This window comes from Apteryx rowi, unplaced genomic scaffold (genome assembly GCF_003343035.1).
Source record: "Apteryx rowi isolate R43461 unplaced genomic scaffold, aptRow1 scaffold_811, whole genome shotgun sequence".
NCBI lineage: Eukaryota > Metazoa > Chordata > Aves > Apterygiformes > Apterygidae > Apteryx > Apteryx rowi.
Window position 1 is genome coordinate 170063 of NW_020451107.1, and position 25676 is coordinate 195738.

General features: G+C 40.8%; 1 protein-coding gene across 1 annotated transcript in view; it reads left to right on the forward strand.

The window, feature by feature from the left end:
• Window positions 1-24512, forward strand: part of LOC112977271 (potassium voltage-gated channel subfamily KQT member 1-like) — a gene marked incomplete at its 3' end in the record, with an annotated part of 113674 nt that extends 89162 nt beyond the window's left edge. Inside the window, 1 exon segment of the mRNA XM_026089415.1 lies at window positions 24398-24512. Coding sequence (XP_025945200.1) covers window positions 24398-24512 — 115 coding nt within the window.
• Between the last annotated feature and the right edge of the window lie 1164 nt (window positions 24513-25676).

Here is a 25676-nt window from a genome sequence, read left to right on the forward strand (position 1 = left end):
GTTTAACTGGGAAAACATTTAGGTTTCTAAGCCTGATACTGTAAGTCCATTGGTGGGTTAGATGATAGCCTAGAGAGGAATTTTTATTAAATATGTAGTTGATATCAACAGAGGTGACTGAAAGCATTTTGGAAGACAGCATGTGGGCCCGTAAGTCTCCCACACAGACGGTGATGCTCACGCAATTGGCTCCTGCCTCACATTCCCCTACCAAGGATGCATCTCACTAATGTGCTGCAGTGATGTCTCTCCACACTTTCATAGCAAGCACCAAGGCGGTGGCTTGACCTGATCTCTGGTCTACTGACCAGCTGCTTTTGCTACTTTTCCACAGTGTGGAAAAAGTGGTCGCCTCACCATGTAGTAGTAAGGGATGTGTTGCACTCTAAAGCCCTGATAGACAATGTCTTCTCCAATGCAGCATATCATGGCAACTTCTGCCATTCATAAGACCACTTGCCCTCTCCAGGGTTATAGGATCCAAACTATTTGGGGACAAATGAAAGTCTACCTTTGAGAGAGAGAGAGAGAGAGAGAAAATTAAGCAATCTGGGATTTAAGGTTTCCCTCCTTATGAAGGGCTTGTTCTAGTTAAAAACCTTTTTTCTAATTCTGTTCTAATTAGTCAAGTAATTTAATATTAAAAATTATAATGCATGTTGTGAGTCAGGAAGGGGAAATGAATATATAAATAGGGGTTAGCTAGGGAAACAGTCTATAAAAATCTACCCCTAAAAGTGTAAATAAGTGTTTTCAGTGTTGTACAGTTCAAATTCCAAAAATACATTGTCATATAGCTAAATATAATGTAAACATTTACATTTAAAATTGCATCCTTATGATCTAGATAATCATTTATCTAAGCTTTTTTAAGTCACCAAACAAATCCATATGTTTCAGTAGTCTGACCTATTCATTTTTTAAATTAAACTTCATGCTGTGATTCTCAATTAGCAGAATTGTTAGTACTGGTGATGCCAAGTTGAGTTCTTCACAGCTGGTTGTCTCAAATGTGGACAAAAATAGTTTTAAGAAGTTTAATATTAGGATTTTTCTCCCCACTGCAACTTTAGAAACTCATCTTTTTGTTAAATGTTTTCAGTGGTATAGCAACAGTTTTGCTCCAGTGCAGCACATATCTAGTGAAATACAGTGCTTTAAAATGTTAAATGCCAGACTGCAAAGGACATTAATTTCAAAATGCAGGTACATCTCCATGTCATCTAGGATATGAGAAAAGGAAAAAACTCAGGCCAGTGGTGACACACAGAACAATCATACTTTTACTATAGACTGTGAAGATTTCCTTTGTAGTTCACTAGTGACTACATGGGAGTAAAAGCGTTTTGGGCCATCTCAGAACCTCCTTACTGAGACTGTTGCTTCATCTTGTAAATAGGAAAGACAGCAACTTTCTGCACTTTTTTTTTCCTGTGTGCACTGGTTTTGAAAAAAAAAAAGCCAAGCACAGTGCAGTTTGGCCTCAAAATCTTTTCCTGTTTTCCACAAAAAAAAAAAGGGCAGAGTCAACTAAAGTGACTGTTAGAGTGGGAAGGCAATGAAAAAGCTCTGGTACATTGTGGTTGGTGGGGGATATTGTTTTGGGATCCCAGTTTTCAGTGTTAAGACTATATGTAAAAGGCTCATCTAGAGCTGAGAAGCGATTGCTGTATGAGTCAGTGTTGCTGGATTCTGTCCTTAGCTCTGTTACTGAATTGCTATGTGACCTTGGGCAGACAATTAACTTGCTGTGCTTCAGTGGCGTCATCTGTTAAATGAATACCTGTTGTGCCTCTGTCACAGATGTTGAGAGTCTGAATTGTTTATGAAGTGTTTTTAGACTAACACAGTATTACAGAAGTGAAGAATACTATTAGTCAATGCACTATTAAATGTAGACCTATTGGTTTATTTATTGTTAGCATAAACAAGAAGTGTAGTAATCGGGAATGTCAGCTTTTGCAAGAAGAGAAGATGATTTTTGCATAAAACATAGTGAATGCTCTGTGGGGAAAATAAGTGGTGAGCTGTGATTTAATCCAGAGCGTAAAGCAACTTTTTAGCACAAAAACTTGCTCTTTCTGATGGGAATGACAAAAATACTATTGTGGGGGATCAGGGCACTGTGTTAAAATTGATGGCTTTTTTTAACTATTTCTGCTTAAATAGAGGGGTAGGTGCTGGTAAATATAACTTTTGTCTGGAGCATCTGACTTTAACATAACTTGAACAGCATGTCTTTTACATTGTGTTTTAGCTGGAAAAGCTGGAAAGATTCCAGACCTAGAAGTAAAACAAATTTTGCTTTTATATAAAGTGTGCGTGTATATACATGAGATTGCAACCTTGACTGTTGATTAAAATGGGAGAGAAGAATATTTGTGCAGGATTCGCTTACTTTTTGATCTTGTTCCCTGTTTGGATACCTAGGTACCACTCAACAATTTAATTAGCTTGATGTCTCTTTACATATCATGCTGCCTGCAGCCTCATGGAAGATGCTCTATAAATAAGCGTGATATAATAGGGATGCATGATATTCTTTCCTGATTATCCCAACCAGAAATCTGTGAGGATCTTTGCTTTGTGCTTCTGTGCTTGGGAAATGCTTCCCTGCACCCACATGACAATGAGGCGCCAGGGATATGTGCAGTGATGGAAAATCCAGCCTGTCAGCTTGCCTATAGATGTGCACAAGGTATTTTTGCACCCTTCTGTCAATTTACTCCCACTAGGTGTAAAAGTACTTTGTGTATAAACAGAAAGAAAAAAAGTCTAAGAAATAAAGCTTTGTTTTGGCTTGTATATATGGTAAAAACTCCAGTGCTCTTTGTGTTTTGGAAGTAAAGGTTCAAATATTCTTCAGAGAAAGACGGCCAGGCTGTAGGTAATCCTCATATGTAAAGTGGCCTTGCTTCCTATTAAGCTATGAATCTTCACACTTAGCTTTGAATTCCCACCTGACCCATCTATCTCTGGCTATCCTTCTCTTTCTGCTGGTCTCATGAGTATTATGTCTGATAACCTGAAACTAATGTACTTTGTTCTATTGGAGCTGGAATGATGGTTCATTGGCCTGATGCCAGCGTTGCACTAAGCCATGATCTGGTCTAGTGACACTTCAACATTTCTCCTGTTCTACTTACTCCAATAAAGGGACTATCTGTGGTGAGTGGCTCAGTTTTAAGGGTGTGCATAACTGAGGTGTTCTAAAGAGATGTGATTTTCATTGTTGAGCTTCTTCCTGTTAAATCTCATCTGCATAAGATCTGACAGACTGGAGGTGAAAAGAATTAGTAGTTGCTCTGAAGACTGCCCATGTTCCCCATTAACCACGAAAACCTAGAAAAATAGATACTGTACTGCATGTCTGCCAGTTAAAGGTAGTCAGAACTCTAAGAAGTACTTTTCATGACTCTTGTGTGTTTTTAAAAAAAGGGGGGGGGGGAAGCAGCTGCTTGTCATTTACTTCACCTTGCTTGGGCTAAATTTAATCAGTAGAAAACATCTGGAACTGATTCCCCTTCCATTTGGAGTGTCAAGTAATCTGGTGTGTATGTACAACCAGTGCACCTTTAGCATTAGAATACTTGGCTAAACAAGCTTTTGCAAAATTGTTATCTTTTTGGAAAGAAAAGAGGAAGCAACAGTAATTTCCTAATAAGCAAGCATTGTTCTCTATAGGTTGCTTTGTTCATTGATTTTTGTGCAGCTGCTGTATGAAATCCATTGATCAGAGTTAATAAATTTCCAAATGAGTAAGACCACTTATTATTTGTATTGTTAAACTTGGGCCAAATTCTGAACTCTTCAATGTTGCCTGAGTACAACTGATGAAACAATTTGACCTTGGTACTTTATTTGATAGAATGCAGCATTTAATTATGAGCAAACTTTGAAGACATAAACTCCTGCCTATGATTTATGACTTGATTAGGTTAAGATAATTGAAGGTTTTCTTGCAGAATAAGGGTGTTAGTTTTATAGTGAAAGTGATTGGCTGCTTTCAAATTGACTTTTTTTATTAAATAAAACTAAAGGAATCACTGGACTGGATAGCAATACTGGAGAAAAAGCTTACCTATTTTTAAAAGCCTCTCAGCAGGTGATGCATGGAAAAATAATAGATGCATTCAAGTAATGCCTTCTGTGGGCAGTTCATCCCTCCTTTACAAGAGAAGTTGGCAAAAATAGAATGTATGCTCATTTTTAATATAAATCCTGTTTACCTGCAGACCATTTAAATATGTATACAGTACCTCTTTGGAAACCAGAAGCTGATAAATCTATCTTTAGGAAAATCTCATCCTCCTAAGTCTTCTCCTGCAGAGAAATTTGCAGAGAATACCCTGGCTGACTTAGCCAGTGATTTCTGGGAATTCCTCTGGGGTAAGGACCCCAGACAGGGAAAAGAGGTGAAGAATGAGCTTAGACATTCCTCTCTGCTCTGTCTCTTCTATTTAGGAGTTCTCTTGCTTTTCTTTCCATGCTGATGTGGGTAGGCTCCTATATGGCACCTTCCTGTATTATGAAAAAAACACAGATGTGACCAGTTACTGCTATCCAAAGCAGCAGCAAAGTACCCAGCTTGGAAATATAAAAGCATAGGCTTTTTGATTTCTCTGCATTATCTTTGTAATCACTATTAATCATCTACCAGTAGTGCCAATCCAGCATCAAGGTGGCTTTCATCTTTCATTCTCCCTATGGTCTGTAGTGTGTGGCCTCACCAATGTGAGAATTGTGTGTAGTTGGCATTGACTCAAATCCCTTTGTAAGAGGAGAAGAGTAATTTTCCATCTTGAATAAGATGAATTATGGGAAGAGCATCTGTAATCCAATTCTGATAACTAATTCCAGGAATTCTGGCTTGCACACAACCTGGTTCTGAATCTGCCTCATGGGCGCACAAACTGCAACCCTGTTCTGACCCTTTGGATCCATTTATGTTCCTTCAAGTATTATATTATGCTGACTCCTCAGAACTTGATTCCAGTTTTCAAAAAAATCCTAAGGAGTATAATGCCAGTATTTGTTGCTAGTGGCTTTTTCATTCCCTTTTTAATGGGGTGAATCAGACCATGGCAATGGGATACTCTAGACCTGGTTGTACTAACTCAATTAAGTTCCATTTCAGGTCAGGTTGACCTAAATCTATCCTAGATTAGTTTGTGCTGAGTGAGCCATCATGAAGCAAGAGTGTGCTGGCAGCCCTAGATAGAAGTCTACAAGTTTCTCCTGCTGTTTATTTGAAGGGCTCAGATTGGCTGCTGTTTCTATAACCTTGCAAAAGAGAGAGAGACTGCCCTAGATTTCAGTGTACACAGGGGCCCAGCAGCTTAAGATTTACAGGGATGAATTTAGACAGCCTGACAAGCAGGAAGTACATTCCAAAGTGCATGCAAACTTCCTTAGCATAATAAAAGGGAGCTATTAAAGTACTTTTCCCTTTCTTGGTGGAGAAATGGCATCTTTAGGCATTGAGGCTGCACTGTTTCTAATAGATAAAATTGCATTCATAAAACAATAGGCCTATTCATATATGTTGTATGAATGATATTAAATATAGCTGATAGAGACCTACTTGGGTAGGATAATGATGATTTTCATATAGGGCTCATTTTGCCTGGTAAAGATTCTTAATTTGCTTTATGTACTGTCTTTTGCTTAAGCCTCCTTAAAGGAGGCAAGGTGTTCTTTGCTAGTTGAATAAACAAACACATGAGTATATGCCAAACTTGGACAAGGACAGGCTGGGGGGGGGGGATTTTTCTTGAACATATCTTACAAATAAAGAAATCAAGGCAATTTAGATTGGGGTCCATAAAGCTTGTGTGTCACTAGCAGTTTCTAAAAAATTTGAGGAAGTTCATTGTTTGCCATTACAAAACATTGAATTCTGTTAGAATCAGACTTCTTAAGGAGACCTCTGATGCTCCTCTCTTCTGCCTCCTTCATCTCCACGCCTTCCTGCCACAACACTGACCAGAGCTGCACGTGTTCCTGTTTCACAGGACACAACCACACAACTCTGCGCAGTCTTCTGTCATCCCTCCCTCCATTCAGATGCTACTGCAGCAGGCTCTTGTGATTCTTGCCCACACAGTGCGATAGAATTGTCTAAGATTTTCCAATGTTTGTTTTGTTAGCTTCTTGGCCAACCATCTGAAGAAGCATATGCTGCAGGAGAGATGATGTTTGCTTTGCATGTTCTCCATTGTGTAGTACAGATGTCCCAACTCAAATGCTGAAATTTCTGTGTGTGTGTTTTTTATATGGCTGTCTCTGAAAGAAGCCAAGGTATTAGCTATGTCAAATGAAGGAATTGTTGTAGAAAGGCTATCTTTGACTTAAGTGATCTCATTTGAGAAGTCGCTGTTGCAAATCCAGGGTAAACAACACTGAATATTGTCTCTATGCTGCCAACTCATTTAAATTGTTAGACATCAGGTAACTAAGTATGTTTTGATGACTGATCCTAGTTGATGAGAACCTGAGTGGAGTTCGTGGGGTGTGGTGGTTTTTTTTTGGCGGGGGGGTGGTTAAGAGGGAAAGCATTAAAGTTTTGGTTGTGAATCCCTTAGAATATCAGATGAGAGTGATGGTTAGATCTGGGGGTAACAAAAGCAGGTGCTTTTCCAGGAGGTGCTACTCATGCTAGCAAACAGACCTCATATCGTCATAACCTTTTCAAAGCAGGAAATGGTCAGCACTGTGAACTAATGAGCTAGGTCTTCCCTTCACTTGTGACTTCAACCTAGTTTAAATCTGTGTCTCAAAACGATGACTTCCAAACCTGGTTCTGAGAACACTCAGGCATTCACAGCTCAAGCCAACTCATCAGGTGTGGCTTTTGGAAGAAAACCCCCAACAAACCCCTCCATCAGTGTAGGAAAAGTACAGACAATGCTCAGCATGAGAAGGTAACGGCACAAGAGCATCAGTGAAAAGGGCAGAGGGAGAAGAAGGTGGTAACTTCTCCCTGCTGGTCTGAAAACAAAATGCAGAAAGTCTTCTGTCCCACAGGCAGCAGCCTTTATGATGCCAGGAGTTCAAATGGCAGTGGAAAATCTTAGGTCTTAATGCTTTCCCATCATAATCCAAGTGTCTTCCCATCATCCTCAACAGAAGGAATTTACCCCTTGGGCTATGCCTTTATTGTTATTCCTTGACTCTGTATTATCTGTCTCTAAAGGTTTATTGGAATAAAATTACTTTTACTCATAACCTCCCTTCTCGGGGCTTTGACAAGGGCCTTCACTAGTGTTTCATTTTCATAGCAATATCAAGTGCTTGAGGCCATTGCAACAATTTCCCAGTCATTGGACAAATGCACAGATCCCTACTAAAATCTGGGTAGGCAAATTCATTGACACATACTCAACTCCACATGAACAAATTTACTGAAGAAAACTTACCAAAAATCCATGGATATCACCTCAGACTTGAAGTCCCACAGCTTCAGATTGCTGGGAGTACTCTGAGAAGGTAACACTGTAAACTTGGCTTGTTTCCCTGCGCATCTACTTTTCACTTCTGGAGATAATGTAGTTCATAATACAGATCTTTGTCCTCATCTGCTGTTATCTTATGTTATGAAAAAACAGCAGTTTTCTGTTTCACCTGTTTTTCAAAGTTGCAAACTATTCCAGGATGGTGTATGTTTCCATTTGAATGACCGTGAAGTCCTGCTTCCCTTTCACCTACAGGTCTCCAAAAAAAAATACATAGTGAAATATCCCTTTTGCCTAGATTTAATGGATGAAGCAGAACAGCCGGCACCTTGAGCCACTGATGAATGAGCACTCAAAAAGTCTCATCAGAAATGTTCTTGATGTAGCCTGTATCTCTGGTATTTGCCTGAGGCACAGGTAGAAGTGGTACTACCTGTTCTATTCCAGTCAAGCTTTAAATTCAATAGAAATTATCTTGGAACAAAGTGCCTCTATTTGCCTTCAAAACACAGCTTTCCTATGGTGAAGACCTATAGCAACCATGCTCAGACAGAGCACAGCCTAGAGCCAGGTGGGCTCTTGGCTCTACACACAGGACATAGGTCCAGGCATACAGCGTTCTCCTCAAAGAAAGACACTTAACACTGAGGCAACAGATTATAAAATATATTGTGGTGAAAATCAAGCTGAAGTGATTAAGAAACAATCCTTCAAGGGAGTGAAACTGTCAAGTATTTGATGTCTCAGGAGAAGGGAATGGTACTCCTCAACTAGCTAAAATGTTTTATGAACAAAACACTTTTGATGAAAATGTTTGCCAGAGCTGAATTTTTTTTCACAGGTGAACTTCAGTCCTGAGCAAATATTTTTCTAGTTTCAGCTAAAAACATCTCTGCTAGTTTATTAAAAAACATGTGCAAACATGTAAAAAATTTTCTGGGCATGTTTTTTTGCTACCTAAAAAACTTGACCCAAGGATTATCTTGACCCAGCTATCAGCTGTTCCTAGTATATATTATAAGGCTGAAGACAGAAGTTAGGAATTACTGTTTGGATTCTGCAGATTAATTATTCAGGTTCCACTTGGTGTCTAGTCTCTCACTCACAAGAAAACTGAAGGAAATATTCTGTATTCTGTTCTGCCTTCAAACAAATACTAGAACTTCATTAGCCATGCTGTGCTGCCAGGCACAAAGATGATTGTACTAGTCAGTTTCTGTTGTCTTGACAATATATCTGAAATCAATAGCGAGGTTTACACAATAACTTGTACTTTTTTAATAAAGGGAAAATCTTTGGTCGGAAATGAAAATAGTACCATTGAAGTCTTTTTTCCTCACTGCCTCTGTTATGGTTCAACATCTGTATCTATGTTTATATATAGAAAAATCAACTCTGATAAAACATGAGCTCAATGGCAGTGACAACTTGATAATCTTGAGTTGTGTGTCGCTTTTACCTGAGACAAAGATGACTTTGTCTCAGCCCTCAATACTATGGCAAAGATCAACTGCTTAAAGAAATGGTGATGAAATCAAAGCCTTGTCATTCTGATGGGTTAAGGAGACACTTTGTGTCATGATTTGCATAATATCTACTTTCTCTGAAGACATTGACCCTGGTAAAGGTGCTCCTCAAGTTCAAGATTCATTTGGGTTTCTCAGTTACTGGGATTGGCATAACCTGCAGCTGATTCAAAATATACTGACCCCAACGTTTAGCAATCTCAGTACAGGCAGCTATATCTGTTCTCTGCCTTTCAGGGCTTAATTACACATCTTTTCGGGATGCTTTTTGCTCCATAGAGATGTGTTTTATTTGGAGAGTGGTTTGGTCAAACTGAAGCTTTTCCAGGAGTGAACTTTTTTACCCTCATGATTTTTAGGCAAAACCATGGCCTGATGCCGGATGAGAATCAAGGTCACCCTAAGCCTCAACAGCTACAGGACACATTCAAATGCATTTCCACAGTGTCATCAGTGAAGAAAAAGACTTCAAGTACCTGTTGACTGAAGGAATGTGTCAATTGTAGAGATAAATATCTTAGCCATAAACATTATTGCTCACTTGTCATACACTTCTGCAACAGCAATCAGAAATTGTATAAAGTACTAACTGTGCTGGTCTTCTAAATCTAATAATTTGAGTCTCAAAATTTTGGATTAAATTTATGTTTTATTTGTAGCAAAAAAGCTCAGTAGCTTCTCCTTTAAAAGTAAAATAATTTAACTAGAAGCTAGAAAAATATTCTAAAGAATTCTTAATGGAAGTTATGTGTAAGAAAGTGGACGTGTAGCTTAAATAGTGAGTATTTACCCTAACCAAGCTTTAAAGTACATGGTTGAAGATCTTGTGGTTTTAACTTTCCAGAAAGTGTAATCAGTTGGTTTACAGCATTTCTAGAAAGTTCATCTTAAGAGTTTTCTTGTGCATGCTTATAGGCTGCTACAATCCAAATTCTGTAAATGCTCTGAGAATATCTGTTGTTCAAAGCTCTTATAGTATTGAATATACATAATAATGGCTACTTTGGGTGACTTGGTATAGGTGTAACTTAGACTTGTTACCAACAACAAATTACTACCTGACCTAAGATACCTTCATATTCAACATTTAGCAATTAAGTATTCAAAGCAAGCATGTAATTTGAAACAGAATGTGAACATTCACCCCAAAAATTTATTTCTTTTTTTCACCTGGAATGTACAAGGTAATAAAAAACAATTGAGAATTTTAGGTAGAAATAGTTTTGATTTAATTCAGTCAATTGCTAAGAATTTTTTCTTCTGAATTTGTGTTGAGTTTTAGGAAAAATATTGTAATTATTCCCTCTACTGATAAGATTTACTTTAATTTACATTATATTTCCAGACAATAGAGAATAAGCAGATTGGTAGCATGTTGTATTTCTTGAATTCATAATTAGCTGCTAGTGAATGGGAAATTGTTTTACAAGGCTTCAGCTGTGTGAAACAAAACTGTATTAGGCCAGCAAGTAATTATGTGCTATATTTCACTGTACTTGCAATAATTAGTTTTTGTGTTCTTGTGAGTCAAAACATTGACAACTATTCGGGTGATGTTTCCAATTTTACTGTTACTGCAATTTGTATGCTTTGAACATTAACAGTCATTAAAAATAAAAACATTTTCAGACTGGTTTATTTTCTTTAATAGCCACACTAAAACTGTACTTCCTACTTAAAATAAACATTTTTACTATAATGGCAGTTCTGAATCCCATAATGGAAAGTAACCATATTTATATTACATGATATGTTCCCTATGTGTAACTCTAAGAGTTTGTATGTGTTAAGAGCTCTACCTGCAGAGCTAACAAGCTGCCAAAATTACATTTCACTGGCTATTAATTGTTTCATTTTAAAGTCAAGTTCTTCTCGTCCTGTAAAAAGAAAATAATAATAAAAAAAGCAGTGGAGAAGGATCACTTTCAAAGCTATTTTTGTCTTATGTTTTCTCTGAATGTCCTTACCGTACCCTTTATTCTCCAGAATTACTGAACTAACAATCAAATACATGTTTTGCTTGCCTTGAAAAGTCAGATGCATTAGTACTGGTGATTTGAATTTAGTCACAGGCAGCTGATCTCTGAACCCATGCAAGCTGTAGATGACATCTCCAGCTCTGAAAACACGTGTTCAAAATATCTGTGGGCAGGGTGATTGCCTCAGATGAGCGAAAGAAACTTGACTGATATTTCAGCGAAGAGAAAATGAAATACCTGTCAAAGCTGAGAAGAGTCAGAACACTTTGCTGTAGAATATTGAGAAATGGTGTTTTCTCACTATCCTTTGAATGAGATTTGTCTTGATAGATCCTTTCCTAACGGTGTCCGTCTACAATTGTCCTCAACTGCTCATGGCAGTGTTTGTGTCTGATGTGTGCTGGCAAAGGAGCTCACTGCTGGCAATAGCTGTTGGCAGCTGATTCTGTGCTGTTTCAGCTCTCAAGCATTAATGGCAAATGTGAATGACTGGCAGAATTGGAGCTGCTCTCCAGTGTGCTGTGACTGTGCATTTTTGCCTGGTCGAGGTTTTTAATGCAAGACTGTGTGGTATTGAGCTAGGAGGCCTGCAAAGAAGGATAAACAGAAGGAGAAGGGAAAGCTCCTTTCTGCAAACACTTTGGAGGGTCCTTATAGGAAATAAGCAACTTCACTGACTGAAGATCATGATTGAGGAATGTATTGTTGATCACGAGGTTGATTTTTGTCCAGAGAGTCTGAGCTGGAAATAGACGTGTTAAAAAGAATCAGTCTTGAGAGCAAATTTGTGCTAGGCAATGTCTGAGGGGGTGAGGCACCTGCTGCCTTCCATGAAGAAGCGTAACCTCAAGGGCTGAGATGTCCTTAAGATAAGTAGGCGCTTTGCATCTCTGCTGGAGAAAGGTTCTTTTTCCTACTGATGTCACTTACTGAAACAACCCTGCTGTCACAGTCCTGCTGTTGCTGCCTGCTGCCATGTGGCACAGTGAATAGCCAAGCTGTAGTCTCTGTGCAATTCACTCCTTGGATTTCTCTGGACACTCCCCACCACCACCTAACCAGGAAACTCCATTTTATGACTTCTTGGCCCAGTCTTAGCCCTTAATACTATCCATAACAACCAGATTCTTTTGACTGAGTTGAGATGCCTGCCCTTCTATCTTTAGAAGCAGTTTTCATTAAAAAAAAAAAAGTTACTTTTTGCAGGAAAAAGCCCCAAAGAGAAGAAGTGTTAAAACAAAGATGTCAACATTTGCTTTTATGTCTGCAAAAGAACCTAAGAAGGGTGATCTCACTGAGATATGTGAATATTTCCTGTATCTTAAATGGAGTCATCAAAAAAAATCTCCCATCTCTTGAGAGTGAGAAACCCTTTTAGTGTTCAATATAGCCCTTCTTTTTCCCAGAGTTCCTTGTCTTTTGGGTCTTCTGGTCAAAGCTAGTCCAGAAGATGGACTAGTTTTGTAGTAAGATGGAGAACAAAAGGCCTTAGAGGTAAATTTTGTTGTGACAAGTGGAGGCTCTAAGGGCTGGGTTACGCATAGCCATGGAGGAAGGCATCAGACTGTCAGAGTTGTATGTACTCCTGAACTGCCATTCCCTTTCTCCTGAGAAAGGCAGGAGGTCACAAGGATGCATGCAGGTAGGTGGTTGGACCATGTACCTAGTCATACAGTAAATATTCATGTTACAGGCAAGCATGTGATATAACTAAATGATGGTGGAATGACTCCAGCTCACTCATAGCTAGCTGTATTTAGTACTATTTCAAAAAAATCTCTTCTGACATTTTTTTGGAGCAAATTTTAATCTTGCTATTCTGAAATGGAAATGAAAGCAGCTTCCTCCAACTTTCTATTTTGGGTCATTCCCACATGGAAAAATAAAAAGACTGCTGGGCAAAATATAGCCAGAAATCCAGAAGTTAAAACTGCTGTATTAGTAGCTCTTCCTTCTTGCTTTGCTCTATATTTTTGTGGTTTTAGTCTATCATTAATGCTTTTGTCATTTATAATAGCACAATCAGTAGACATTAAAAAAAAATCTAGTGAATTCATTTAGATTAAATTGGCATGGAAAATCCTTTCTTAGTGCTTTCAAAAGGGACTGAACAGGGCACAGTGGGAAGTAACAGCTCGCTATCTGACTGGGTAGAACAAGTGACTCTAACAGTGTATGCTTCTCTACTATGCTCCATTAATCTCTGGTTCTCTTCTGACAGGTCATATCTGAGCATGAGAAGGTACTTGAGCCTCCATGTGCAATTGGTACCTGGCCACTTTCTGAATCTATCAACAAACTTACTTGTCAATTAATGTCAAGCATGCACAGGCTTAGTGGTATGGACATTTGCTCACTATACAAATCATCTAGGCCAATATGTTTCATTTAAAAATAAAATAAAAGCACTGTTTTTGTACTGAATGTACTTTTGTAAAAGTAGCTTTACGTTTGATATGTAGAAAATAATTTTTATTGTTTTATTGTGTGAATATGTTGCATCCTTTTTGTTTGCTAGGTCTTACAAGGATGTTCAGGCAGTCAGGTAGGTTATAGCATCTTCATCTGCATTTGAAAGTGTTTTTTGTCGTTTTCCCTCTGCATGTTTTCTAGTGTTATGTGCCTTTGTGATTCTGAATTATGTGCTGGCACTCCTTTGCATCTCTGTGCTGTCCCACTAGGTATGTAACAAGTGATCATAGTTCAACAGAGTGGGGTAAGTCAGTACATAACTTGGCCTGCAGGCTTATCTAAACAAAAGAATGTACAACAAATAAATATAGCATTAGTGCATTTTGAGTGCTGAATGTTTTAAATCAGTTATGCAGGATACTAGATGTTGAGGTTTGCACTTGCAGCAGAACACATTACTAAGTACAGCATTAACAGTGTATGGCATTTTTTTGCATATCACAGAATCATAGAATGGTTGAGGTTGGAAGGGACCTCTGGAGATCATCTAGTCCAACCCCCCTGCTCAAGCAGGGTCACCTAGAGCACATTATACAGGATCGCATCCAGGCGGGTTTTGAATATCTCCAGAGAAGGAGACTCCACAATCTCTCTGGGCAACCTGTTCCGGTGCTCTGTCACCCTCACAGTCAAGAAGTTTTTCCTCATATTCAGATGGAACTGCCTGTGTTTCAGTTTGTGCCCGTTGCCTCGTGTCCTGTCGCTGGGCACCACTGAAAAGAGTCTGGTCCCATCCTATTGACACCCTCCCTTTAGATATTTGTATACACTGATAAGATCCCCTCTCAGTCTTCTCTTCTCCAAGCTAAACAGGCCCAGCTCTCTCAGCCTTTCCTCATAAGAGAAATGCTCCAGTCCCCTAATCATCTCTGTAGCCCTTCACTGGACTTGTTCCAGTAGTGCCACATCCCTCTTGTACTGCGAAGCCCAGAACTGGACACACTACTCCAGATGTGGCCTCAGCAGGGCTGAGTAGAGGGGGAGGATCACCTCCCTCGACCTGCTGACAACACTCTTCCTGATGCACCCCCTCCCCCACCTCCCCCAGGATACCATTGGCCTTCTTGGCCACAAGGGCACATTGCTGCCTCATGGATAACTTGGTGTCCACCAGCACTCCCAGCTCCTTCTCCGCAGAGCTGCTCTCCAGCAGGTCAACCCCCAACCTGTACTGGTGCATGGGGTTATTCCTCCCCAGGTGCAGGACCCTGCACTTGCCTTTGTTGAACTTCAGGAGGTTCCTCTCTGCCCACCTCTCCAGCCTGTCCAGGTCTCTCTGAATGGCAGCACAGCCTTCTGGGGTATCGGCCACTCCTCCCAGTTTTGTATCATCAGCAAACTTGCCGAGGAGGCACTCTGTCCCTTCACCCAGGTCATTGATGAAGTTGTTGAACAAGACTGGACCCAGGACTGACCCCTGGCACGGCGACGCTAGCTACAGGCCTCTAACTAGACTCTCCGCATCAGTGGAGCACAACCCTCTGAACTCTGCCAGCCAGCCAGTTCTCAAGCCACCTCACTGTCCACTCATCTAGCCCACACTTCCTGAGCTTGTCTATGAGGATGTTATGGAGACAGTGTCGAAAGCCTTGCTGAAGTCCAGGTAGACAACATCCACTGCTCTCCCCTCATCTACCCAGGCAGTCCTTCCGGCACAGAAGGCTATCAGACTGGTTAAGCATCATTTCTCCTTGGTGAAGCCATGCTGACCACTCCTGATCACCTTCTTGTCCTCCACAGGCTTAGAGATGGCCCCCAGGATGAGCTGCTCCATCACCTTTCCAGGGATGCAGGTGAGGCTGACTGGCCTGTAGTTCCCTGGGTGCTCCTTCTTGCCCTTTTTGAAGACTGGGGTGACGCTGGCTTTCTTCCAGTCCTCAGGCACCTCTCCTGTCCTCCATGACCTTTCAAAGATGATGGAGAGTGGCTTAGCAATAACATCCACCAGCTCCCTCAGCACTCGTGGGTGAATCCCATCGGGGCCCATGGATTTGTGGGTGTCAGGTTTGCCTAAATGATCTCTAACCCCATCCTCCTCCACCAAGGGGAAGTCTTCCTTTCTCCAGACTTTCTCTCTTGCCTCCAGGGTCTGGTGTTCCTGAGGGCTGGCCTGAGCAGGAAAGACTGAAGCAAAGAAGGCATTCAGTAATTCTGCCTTCTCTGCATCTTTGTCACCAGGGCACCCACCCCATTCAGCAGCGGGCCCACATTTTCCCTAGTCTTCGTTTTGCTACTGATATGTTTGAAGCCCTTCTTGCTGTCCTTGACATCCCTTGCCAGATTTAATTCCAAATGGGCCTTAGCCTTCCTCGTTGCATCCTTGCATACTCTAACAACTCCTATATTCCTCCCAAGTGGCCTGTCCCCCTTTCTACTTTCTGTATACTTCCTCCTTCTGGTTGAGTTTTGCCAGGAGCTCCTTGCTCGTCCACACAGGTCTCCTGCCTCCTTTGCTTGACTTCCTACTCATAGGGATGCTCTGATCTTGAGCTTGGAGGAAATGATGCTTGAATATTAACCAGCTCTCTTGGACCCCCCCCTTCCTTCTAGGGCCTTAACCCATTGGATTCCTCCAAGTAGGTCCCTGAAGAGGCCAAAGTGTTCTCTCCTGAAGTCAAGGGTTGCAATCCTACTTAGTGCCCTGCCTCCTCCTCGCAGCATCCTGAACTCCACCATCTCATGGTCACTGCAGCCAAGGCTGCCCCGACCTTCACGTCTTCCACCAGTCCTTCTTTGTTAGTACAAGGTCCAGCAGCACACCTCTCCTCCTTGGCTCCACCACCACCTGTGTCAGAAAGTTGTCACCAATGCTCTGCAGGAACCTCCGGGACTCTTTGTGCCTAGCTGTGTTGTCTCTCCAGCAGATATCAGGCTGGTTGAAGTCCCCTATGAGAACCAGGGCCTGGGATCATGAGGCTACTTCCAGCTGTCTGTAGAAGGCCTCCGCCACTTCCTCTTCCTGATCAGGTGGCCTGTAGTAAACACCTGCAACAGTGTCACCCATGCTAGCCTGCCCTTTAATCCTTACCCGTAAGCTCCCAACTTGCTCTTCATCCACCCCTAGGCAGGGCTCAATACGTTTCAGTTGCTCTCTCACATAGAGAGCAACTCCACCACCTTGCCTTCCTGGCCTGTCTTTCCTAAAAAGCATCCCTGACAGCACTCCAGTCATGTGAGCTATCCCACCATGTCTCTGTAATTGCAATGAGATCATGGCCCTGCGAGTGCACACAGATCTCTAGTTCTTCCTGTTTATTCCCCATGCTGCATGCATTGGCGTACAGGCATTTCAGAGAGGTGACTGAGCACGCAGGTTTCCCAGGAGGGATACAAGAGGCTCCTCCATAGCCATGTCCCGTGCGCACTTCCCTGGCTGCATGCACCCACTGGAGGCATCCCGACTTGAGCCACGTTTTGCCAACTACCCTGTCACTCTAACTCTCCCCTTCCCCTGTCTTTCCTAGTTTAAAGCTCTCCTTATCAGGTTGGCCAACCTGTTGGCAAAGACACACGTGCCCCGCTTAGTGAGGTGGATCCCATCTCTCGCCATCAGTTGTCAATCTTCAAACAGGGTCCCGTGGTCGTAGAAACCAAAACCCTCTTGCCAACACCAGTGGTGCAACCAGCTGTTAACTTGGAAAGTCCGTCCCCTCCTCCTCACATCCATCCCTCTCACTGGCAGGACTGAGGAGAAAGTGACCTGGGCTCCCAGACCCTTCACCACCATCCCCAGAGCTCGGAAATCCTGCTTGATGGTTTCCAGTTTGCCCTTGGTGTCATCAGTGCCCACATGGAAGAGCAGCAGAGGGTAATAGTCTGATGAGTGGACAAGCCTTGGCAGTCTTTCCATGATATCTCATATTCAAGCCCCTGGCAGGCAACAAACCTCTCTAGACAGGAGGTCAGGTCAGGTCAGCAGATAGGTGCCTCCGTCCCCTGCAGCAGGGAGTCACCCACAACAATCACTTGCCGCTTCTTCCGGATGCTCCCACATGGCACAGGGTCTGTTGTCCCAGTTGCTTCCCTTGCAGCCATGTCCAGCTCCTCCTTATCCTGGAGGGCACTAAACCTGTTCCTCAACTGCAAGTCCTCAGGAGGAGTAGGAGCCTTTCTCCTCCTATGAGGAGTGACCAGCTTCCAGCCACCTTCTACAGTGTTATGATGTACCGTTTCACACGGCACAGAGCCCTCCAGCAGCTCCACTGCTGTGGGGGCCTGAGACTCCTGGAGCTGTACAGTCTCCAAGAATACCCTGTCTGTCTCCTTCTCATCCTATTGGATGCTACGCAGCCTACTGACTTCCTCCCGTAACTCCCTTACTTGACGAAACAACTCGTCAACAGCAGCACACCTCCTGCAGGAGAGCTGACTGCCAGCCCAGGCCTCCYGGAGAGGCCCCAAGCACTCCCTGCAGCCTGAGACCTGTAGAGCTGCATCTGCTTTCAGAGGGTCTGTCTGGGTCCCAGCCTCTGACACAGCGACTCCAACGGCTACTGGGGAATGTGCTCTGTGGTGTGTCATGACCATACTTGAGGAAGCGTACACTGCAGGGATTGGAAACAAAGATGCCTTCTTACATTCTGCTGCACAAACTGCTGCCCTCTGGGAGCTGCGCTCTAGGCCTGGCTCTTATATAGGCCTCTCCCTAGCACTGACTCACAGGGTGCTTGACTGCCCTAATCAAGGGCCATCTGGATCAAAGGCCCCAACTCCCTCTGGTCAGGGGCAACCGAGAGCTCGTTGGCTGCTCCTAGGTAGAGCTTCTCCCAGAAAAAGTTAAGGCCTCCTGCAGTTGTCCTTGCCTAGCTTCCCCTTTCCTGTTCACAGTAATCACCTTCTAGTTCCTCGGGAGTCCTCAGAAAGCCCCACAACTTTCAACAAGGTCCTCAAAAGTTCTAGTCAGAGCCCAAACACTGCTGCGCAACCTGCTGCATCTGTTTGCTGCTTCTGTTAGCTGCGCTACTTAGCAATATGTTTGCAGCAAATGTGGACTTATTCTTGCTACTCAGCTTACTTCTTGAGTTGCTCTTTTATTTCTGTTCTGCTCTATAACTGCTGTTTGAATCAGTTTGGCCTGATTCTGCAGGTCTTCTGTGAGCAAAATTGAATTCAGGAGGAACATACAAAAACTGCAATATCAGTCGAATTGCTCATAACAGTAAATTTAGATGCTTAAAATTAGGTACCTAAAATGGCTTGTTTCTTAATGGTACTGAGCACCTGCAGCTCTGAGTTGTATATGGGACAATCTTCGTATGTTGGTATTTGCAGATGGTTTATGTTTGAGACGCTAGTATGGATTTTAAATCTATCTCTAAAATCAAATGCCCGGATTTGATCATTTTGATGGAAATGCCAATGAACTAAAATAAGAACAGCCATATGTTATTTAGTCTTGTACTGACTGAGCATTTCCTGATGCTTTGGTTCCACAATAATAATGAAGTAAAGCTCTCGTCTACAATTTTCATACAGAAGTTGTTATAGGTAAACGTGACAAATTGACAACCACTTGGGCCAGGTTGCATAAATCCCAATTTAATAGAATAATTGAGCAAGTCACAAGTAAGCAAAACAGCGCTGGGCGGCCAGGGAGGGAGTCTCCTGCTCCACCAACGGCGCACACAACCCCCCCCTCACAGTCTCCTTATATGCGATTCCAGTTCCGGGTATACATGGCACTTCCTGTAAATTCTACGGTTGCGCCGGCTGTTGCTAGGGGGTCTTCTTCAGCCCTCTGGTGGTCGTGGGGATGAAGGCTGGAGTCTTCCTCTGCATTGTGTGCCATATTAGGCTATCTAAACTAACATTGCCGCTTCGCTTGCTCAACTCAATTTTCTCAGGCGGGGTACATGCCCCCCACCACAGGCTGTAGGATGTTCCCACAGATGTTCCCAAGGCTGTTTCTCGCTGATGTAACAAATTAGCACATACCACAATACAAGATATTCCCAAGGCTGTTTCTCACTTTGATGCAACAAATTAGCACATATCACAGAAGTGATTCAGTCTATGCCAGTAACATGTTTTGCCTGATTCTTCCAATGTGACTGCTCAGTTGAGCTTGAACACCATTTGGCTGCTGAGACATAATAGCGAACTGAAGACTTTTTTCTTTCTTTTTTTTTTTCCTCTTTGAGCCCAGTGTTATTAGAGGGAATGCTTTAACAGGATAACTTCTGATTTGAAAGCCAGTAAGCAGTTAACTGGCAATGGCAGCATTTAGGTTAGATTGATCCAACCTACCTTATACATGGAAGCAAGGTATGTGCATTTAAAAGCTTAATGCACGTGTCTGAGACTGGGTTGACAGAGTCACTTTTCAGAGATTTCCCTTTTTCTCTCTCTCTCTCTCTAGACTGTAAAGAAAGCAGAAGTTCCTGGTTTAGTGTTGTAGAGTGTGAATGAACATAAATTAAGAGCTTTTTTTTCCAACCTCCCTACCCCCACCCCCTGTCATTTCACCCACAAAGTATTCTGTGCAGGCACATTCTTTTAAATTGATGATTGCTGTGGGAATAAATCAATCAAACAATGAAATGCATTGTTGAAGAGTGCAAAGCTGATTTCTTTTCAAAAGCCTGTGGGATTTAGGAACTTAAACCTTATTGAACGTTTGTGTCATATCAGAAAATTGGTCTTGGGTACCTTTAAAAAAATATCACTTGGTCTCATTGTAAAGAAACTGGTAAACTTGCTTTGTTTCCCATTGTTGAACATGTAGTCTGATCCACAGATAAAGTTAGTTCTTTACTTTATATTTCATTTGAATTGAGTTCCAAAGAAAAGTTTTATTAAAGCCTATAAAGTGGACTAGTTGTCGTAATAATTTTGACAATGTGCCAGATCCAACTGAATTCAATGAACAGAAAAACTGTGGATGTGGGGAGTTGTGTGGGTTTTCTTTGTTTTGTTTTTTAATCTGTCAGTGGTTTAGGACATATGGAAAGAAACTGCATTTTATTTCCATTACAGCTGTGTAAATGTAAATCAAAAAGCTAGTTATGGATTGCTGCTAAAGCCTACTGTTTATGTTGTTGGTTCTTACTGTTCTTATAAGTTCTTGCTAAGTATATAACAGTGGCAAAAATACATCACATGGTATAAAATACTATCTTGTTACTTTTCTTTTTCACACCTAAGTTCATTTCAGAGTTATTTCATATAGAATAGCTTTTTGAGCACAAATATAAAGCCTTTTTCCTAAGAAAAAAAGAAAAAGGGAAGTTGCTAAAAGTAATTTAAAAATAAAAGCAGCATTGAAGGAATAGATTGGAATTTACTTTTGGTCTCTTAAGTCCCTTTTTGATAATGTTCTTTTTAAAAACAAACAAACAAAACCCCAAATGACCATAACCCCCCCACCCTTTCTTTCATCTAATAGAGAAAGAGACCTTATCCTCACCACTGCTCTCTGAATGTTAATCTTTTTACCGCTTTGGTTGAACACTGGTTTAGCTTACCCTTTGCTTCCCATCTGCAGACTTTCAGCAAGCATAATATTCCATGAGAATAGCATGAATTATCTTTAAATTTTCTTTGCTTTTTTTTGGTGAATATGAAAAAACCCTCCTGATAGACAATCAATAAGTTGGAGGGTTTTGCAGTAGGTGAATTGATGATAGAGCAGGTTTCTGAAGAGACCTGCCTTTCTCCCCATCTCCCTGTACCCCATACTTATCTGAAAACAGAATAGTGCAAAGTCTTCGTGGTTATTTTATCCTGGTTATAAGTGGGCATTGTTGCTTACTTAAGGATGACCATGGCTCTGGGTCACATTTGGGTGTTTATTTTATTTATTCACCATTTTAGAAATTGACACTAAAGAGAAAAATACAGAGGTTTATGAAATTTAGGTTTCCTTTGGCTGTTTCATTTTCTGAGTTGTTGTTTTGTTTCATGGGAGTCCTATGTTTATGGCATTCAGTGGTGCACTAGGTGCCAGTCTGTATTTTCTGCTTCCTGTTCATGCTCAGAAGATGCTATAAGTTCTTTAACTGAACAGGAACAGCTTCTTCATCTTGTCAGTAGCCCTTGGAAAGGGCTTCTCTTCTCTTTCCTCCATACTTTCCTGCCTCCCCTCCCTGCTCTTCTGTAGCACCAACAAAAATTAGGTGTTTGTATCCATAAAGCCAGTGCACAAAATGAAAGTTTATTAAAATTAATGTAGGGAAGGAAGATATAGTTGCTCCGGCTTGAGCTGCAGCTGTTAAAAACTTACCATATGTAATAGCTGGATCTTACAACTTCAGATTTTATTCCTGGAAAGCATCGTTGCCATGCGTGAATGTGTTTTAATGTTTGACATTTCTTCAGAATGAAAGCATGATTGTGAATGATTATTATGGGTTACTTCATTGCTCATAAGCTCAAGGCTTCTTGACACTCAAAAATATTTTGATTGCTCTTTGTGTGACTTTTTGGGATCTTGATTTATGACTGAACATTTCTGTTGAAGCAAATGTTGGAAGTTCACTCAGTGCAAATGACAGTTACCTCAGAAAATGAGTTGCTTCAAAAAAGGGTTTTCGACAAGACAGCTGCTCACAACTGACAGTCGCCTTAAAGACAGAAAAATATTTAGAGCAAAGGGCACGACACTTGTGTTTACTATTGACATTAATGTGTGGAATTGTGGACAGGAAAACATTGAAGTATTAAAGGGTTAATATTTTAAAGTAGGGGGTCACACAGAACTTAATGAATGGTAAAAGCATAGAGGGACTTAGCAGTAAATAGATTTTATTAGGGTTACAAGAATAAAATCTGAATTGCCTTGTGGTGGCTTAATACTTCATGAACCACTAACCTGAACTGAATCCAATGCGAGTCAGGTGTCTCTGAGAGGGAACAATGACCAGTGTCCGAGGAGTAAGAAATCTTATAATATCATCACCCAAATGTTATGAGCCTCAGACCTGTGCTTTCCACTTGAGACTGGTGCTCAAGGACAGCACTTCTAGGAGAAGATCTTCTTTCTGTTAATATCTGTGTATGCTAATGGCAGGTTTTTGAGATAAATCTAGTCTGTAGCCAAACTGGCAAAAATAGTTGCAAAGTTTGCAAAAATAGCAAAGTCTTCACCAAATAAGAAAATTTGCATGCTTTCCCCCTACATAAAGAGGAAACAGAAGCTTGGCATGCCTGTGTGGGTAACCAAGTGCCAGCTGAGGCTGTTAAGCACAGGATTATATTCTCTGTGTTTCTGCAAGGCCTGCAGTCAGTGAAACAGGGCTTCCTCACACACCTGGGGGTAACACAAATGGGAATAATGAGAAGGTGAGTTTCACAGTAGCTGTAATATCTATCCTATGTTATAAATGAGGTAAAATCCACAATTTAACTGGGTCCTACCATTGCCTTTTCAGCTGTCTAATGAGTAATAGGAGTTAGTAGGAACAAAAATGTCTTCTTCTTAATTTGCTTATGCCTTACATGGGCATATAGTGACTTAACTCTGCCTTTGGCAGACTCTTTCAAGTTCTGCTAGGTTTCTTAGAGGAGAAATCCTTACTGAAGTTGAAGCCAAAACCTCTCCCAGTCTAAGTTTGCAGATGTGATCATGGGTGATGTTACCTCTCTGGAGACTGAAGAAGCTTATTCCTAAATCCTTGTGTGGTTCCCAAAGATATTTGAAATATTAAATCATTTTTTTGTCTTAAGACTGTGTCCAAAGATAAGACTACGTACTCTTTTATAGAAAAATATCACAAATGCAAAACTGACAGGTCTCACAATGTAAATGTGCTCCTCTGGAGCAACCAAAACATTTCAGTAATGCTGGAAGGGTATAGAAGTTCATGTTTCCGGTTTCAGAAAGCCTTGCTTTTCCCTGGAAACGTAGTTTAGAGTAATTACGATTAAATGCAGCAGATGTAAATCAAATAGTTTTGTAATTTTCAGTCCTTCAGCAGTGTTCGGTTGTGCCATTTTAGTTATATTCTATTGACTTCGTTTTCACTCTTTGTCATATATGCTATAGCTCTTCCAACAGTAAGCTCTGATGCTGAATGCTTTAGAGTTTAGCTTGAATGTAGTCCAGCTAAAGTGGTGCCGTAGAACTAACTTGGGACTTCAGTAATTTAATTTTCTAGGAAGCAATCTTTCTCATTTCTGTTGTGTGTTTTTTTTTTTCTCTCTTCCCCATCACAGTGTATGCAGGAAAGTGACGCTACTTAGTCTTTTATTTGTTTTAATTATGGCACTTATTTTCAGTGATTCCACCCTCCAGAAACATTTATCTTTTTTTCCCCCCTTGAATTGTATATGCATCATCTTATGCGTTTTCCAAGTTAGACTTTTCCAGCAGAGCCTTCAAGAATGATCAAAATTAAAATAGAATAGAGAACATTATTAGAAAATGTTAGGATCGTTAGTAGTCATGACAAATTTGTTATTTCAGATCACAGCAATTTAAGCTAGTTTTACTTCATGATTTTTGAATCAAATACAGTAAAGACTTTTTAATGGAGCAATTGTTTGTGAATATCGATGCAACTGAACTCAGAAGGACACACATACATTATACTGGAAGAAGTCAGCTCCGTACTTGATAGAAATGGGCACCAGAGTAGGTGCAGAACAGGTGAAACAAAAGTATTTTTCATCAGTTACTGGGCTAGCTGCACTTCTGCCTGTTTTGCAGTCTGAGTGAACTCCTTCATATGGTGGCCATTGCCTGCCTTCCTAGTCTGTAATGAAATTTCTAGAAACAATGAATTCCTGCTTACACTGGGGGAAACCCTCAAGAAGAAAAGCCTGTGTGTTTGGCCTTTACATACGAATACATATTTTTGTATGGAATGTATGTTATAAGCATCAATTTCACTGATTCTGACAAAAAAGAAAGCTATGTCCCATATTAGAACCTCTTCTTTAATCTACTGCAGAATATTACAGGCAAGGGAAAACAATTACATATGTTGCCTTCCTAATGTATTATGACTTCTTTGAATTATTTGTGCAGTAAAAAGACGTGTGGAAGGGAACCCTCATGAAATGTCATGGGCCAACAGTTTCATCGATGACATTGACCTTGTATCAGAAGAGTCACCACTGCCAGCTGTATCTGATGTGGCACAGTAAGTGGAATAATAGATTTTACTCAATAATATAAATGTCTGTTAATGGTGAGGAAGACTCATCACTGAATAAAACTAATATTCTTTGGCTACACCTGAAGCTATTACAAGCTTGATCTTATGTAATTGTATGTGAATATTACTATAGGCTTGAAGTCGGGTTTTTAAGTTCAACGGAGGTCGTCTGCCATTTGGAAAGAGAATTGCTCTGTGATGAGTGGCTTGCAATTTTGATATGTATGTCCTGTTTTACATTTTATGGCAGATAAAACGGTTCCTGAGATTGCATTTCACAGGTAGATTTATACTTTGCAAAGTTCTGAATCAGTTAGATATTTAAAGATCTCCTAATAAGTGTAATATTGAATGAAATGTTCATGTATAAATACAGAAAGGCTACACTAAGTGTAATGTTTTGACAAAGAAGAAATTATTGTAAGGAAATGATACGCCAAAAATTTGAAAGTAGAATTATTAAAGAGGTACTGTTGGTGTCTATATTGGTAAGAACAGAACATCCACATTATTGTGACTTGACCGCAGTTGTTGAAAGATCTCTCATGTTGTTTGTCTTGAGTTTAGCAAATGCTTATGATGGTACTCCTTGAAAGAAGTGTGTTATGCATGCAGGACGCCTCTATATTATTGTCTTTTGGTAGGGTCTTGAGTAGCATCGATACTTCTGTCCTATAATGTACAATTTCAGTGCTGGGGTTAGAGACTCTAGAGTAAATTTCAAATGTGAAGCAGAGTATTAGAAGATGTAGCAAGGACCGGATGGAGCAGAGCATCCAGATATCATCCTAAGGTTTTATCTTACATGCATAAACTGACACAAATAACACTGGTGAATAAAACTCATGGGTGAGCAGTGGTGTATGGCCTAACAGCACAGTACAACTGATACAAGCCCATGAATGTCTAACTAGTGGTTTGGATGTTATGTTAATGTCAGTAAAAAGCTTGACTGTGTTCACACTTGCAAAAGAAAGTATGGAATTTTTGTTGGGAAAACTCTTTGGGAAATATTTAGGTATAATATTGCTTTTTAAAAATTGAAATAAGCTTTGACTGACTTCTCTTAGATATGACATTGGAAAAGACTTTGTGTATGAGATTTTTTTTCTAGTAATGGGAAAAGAACTTAGAAGGCAAAATCTTGTG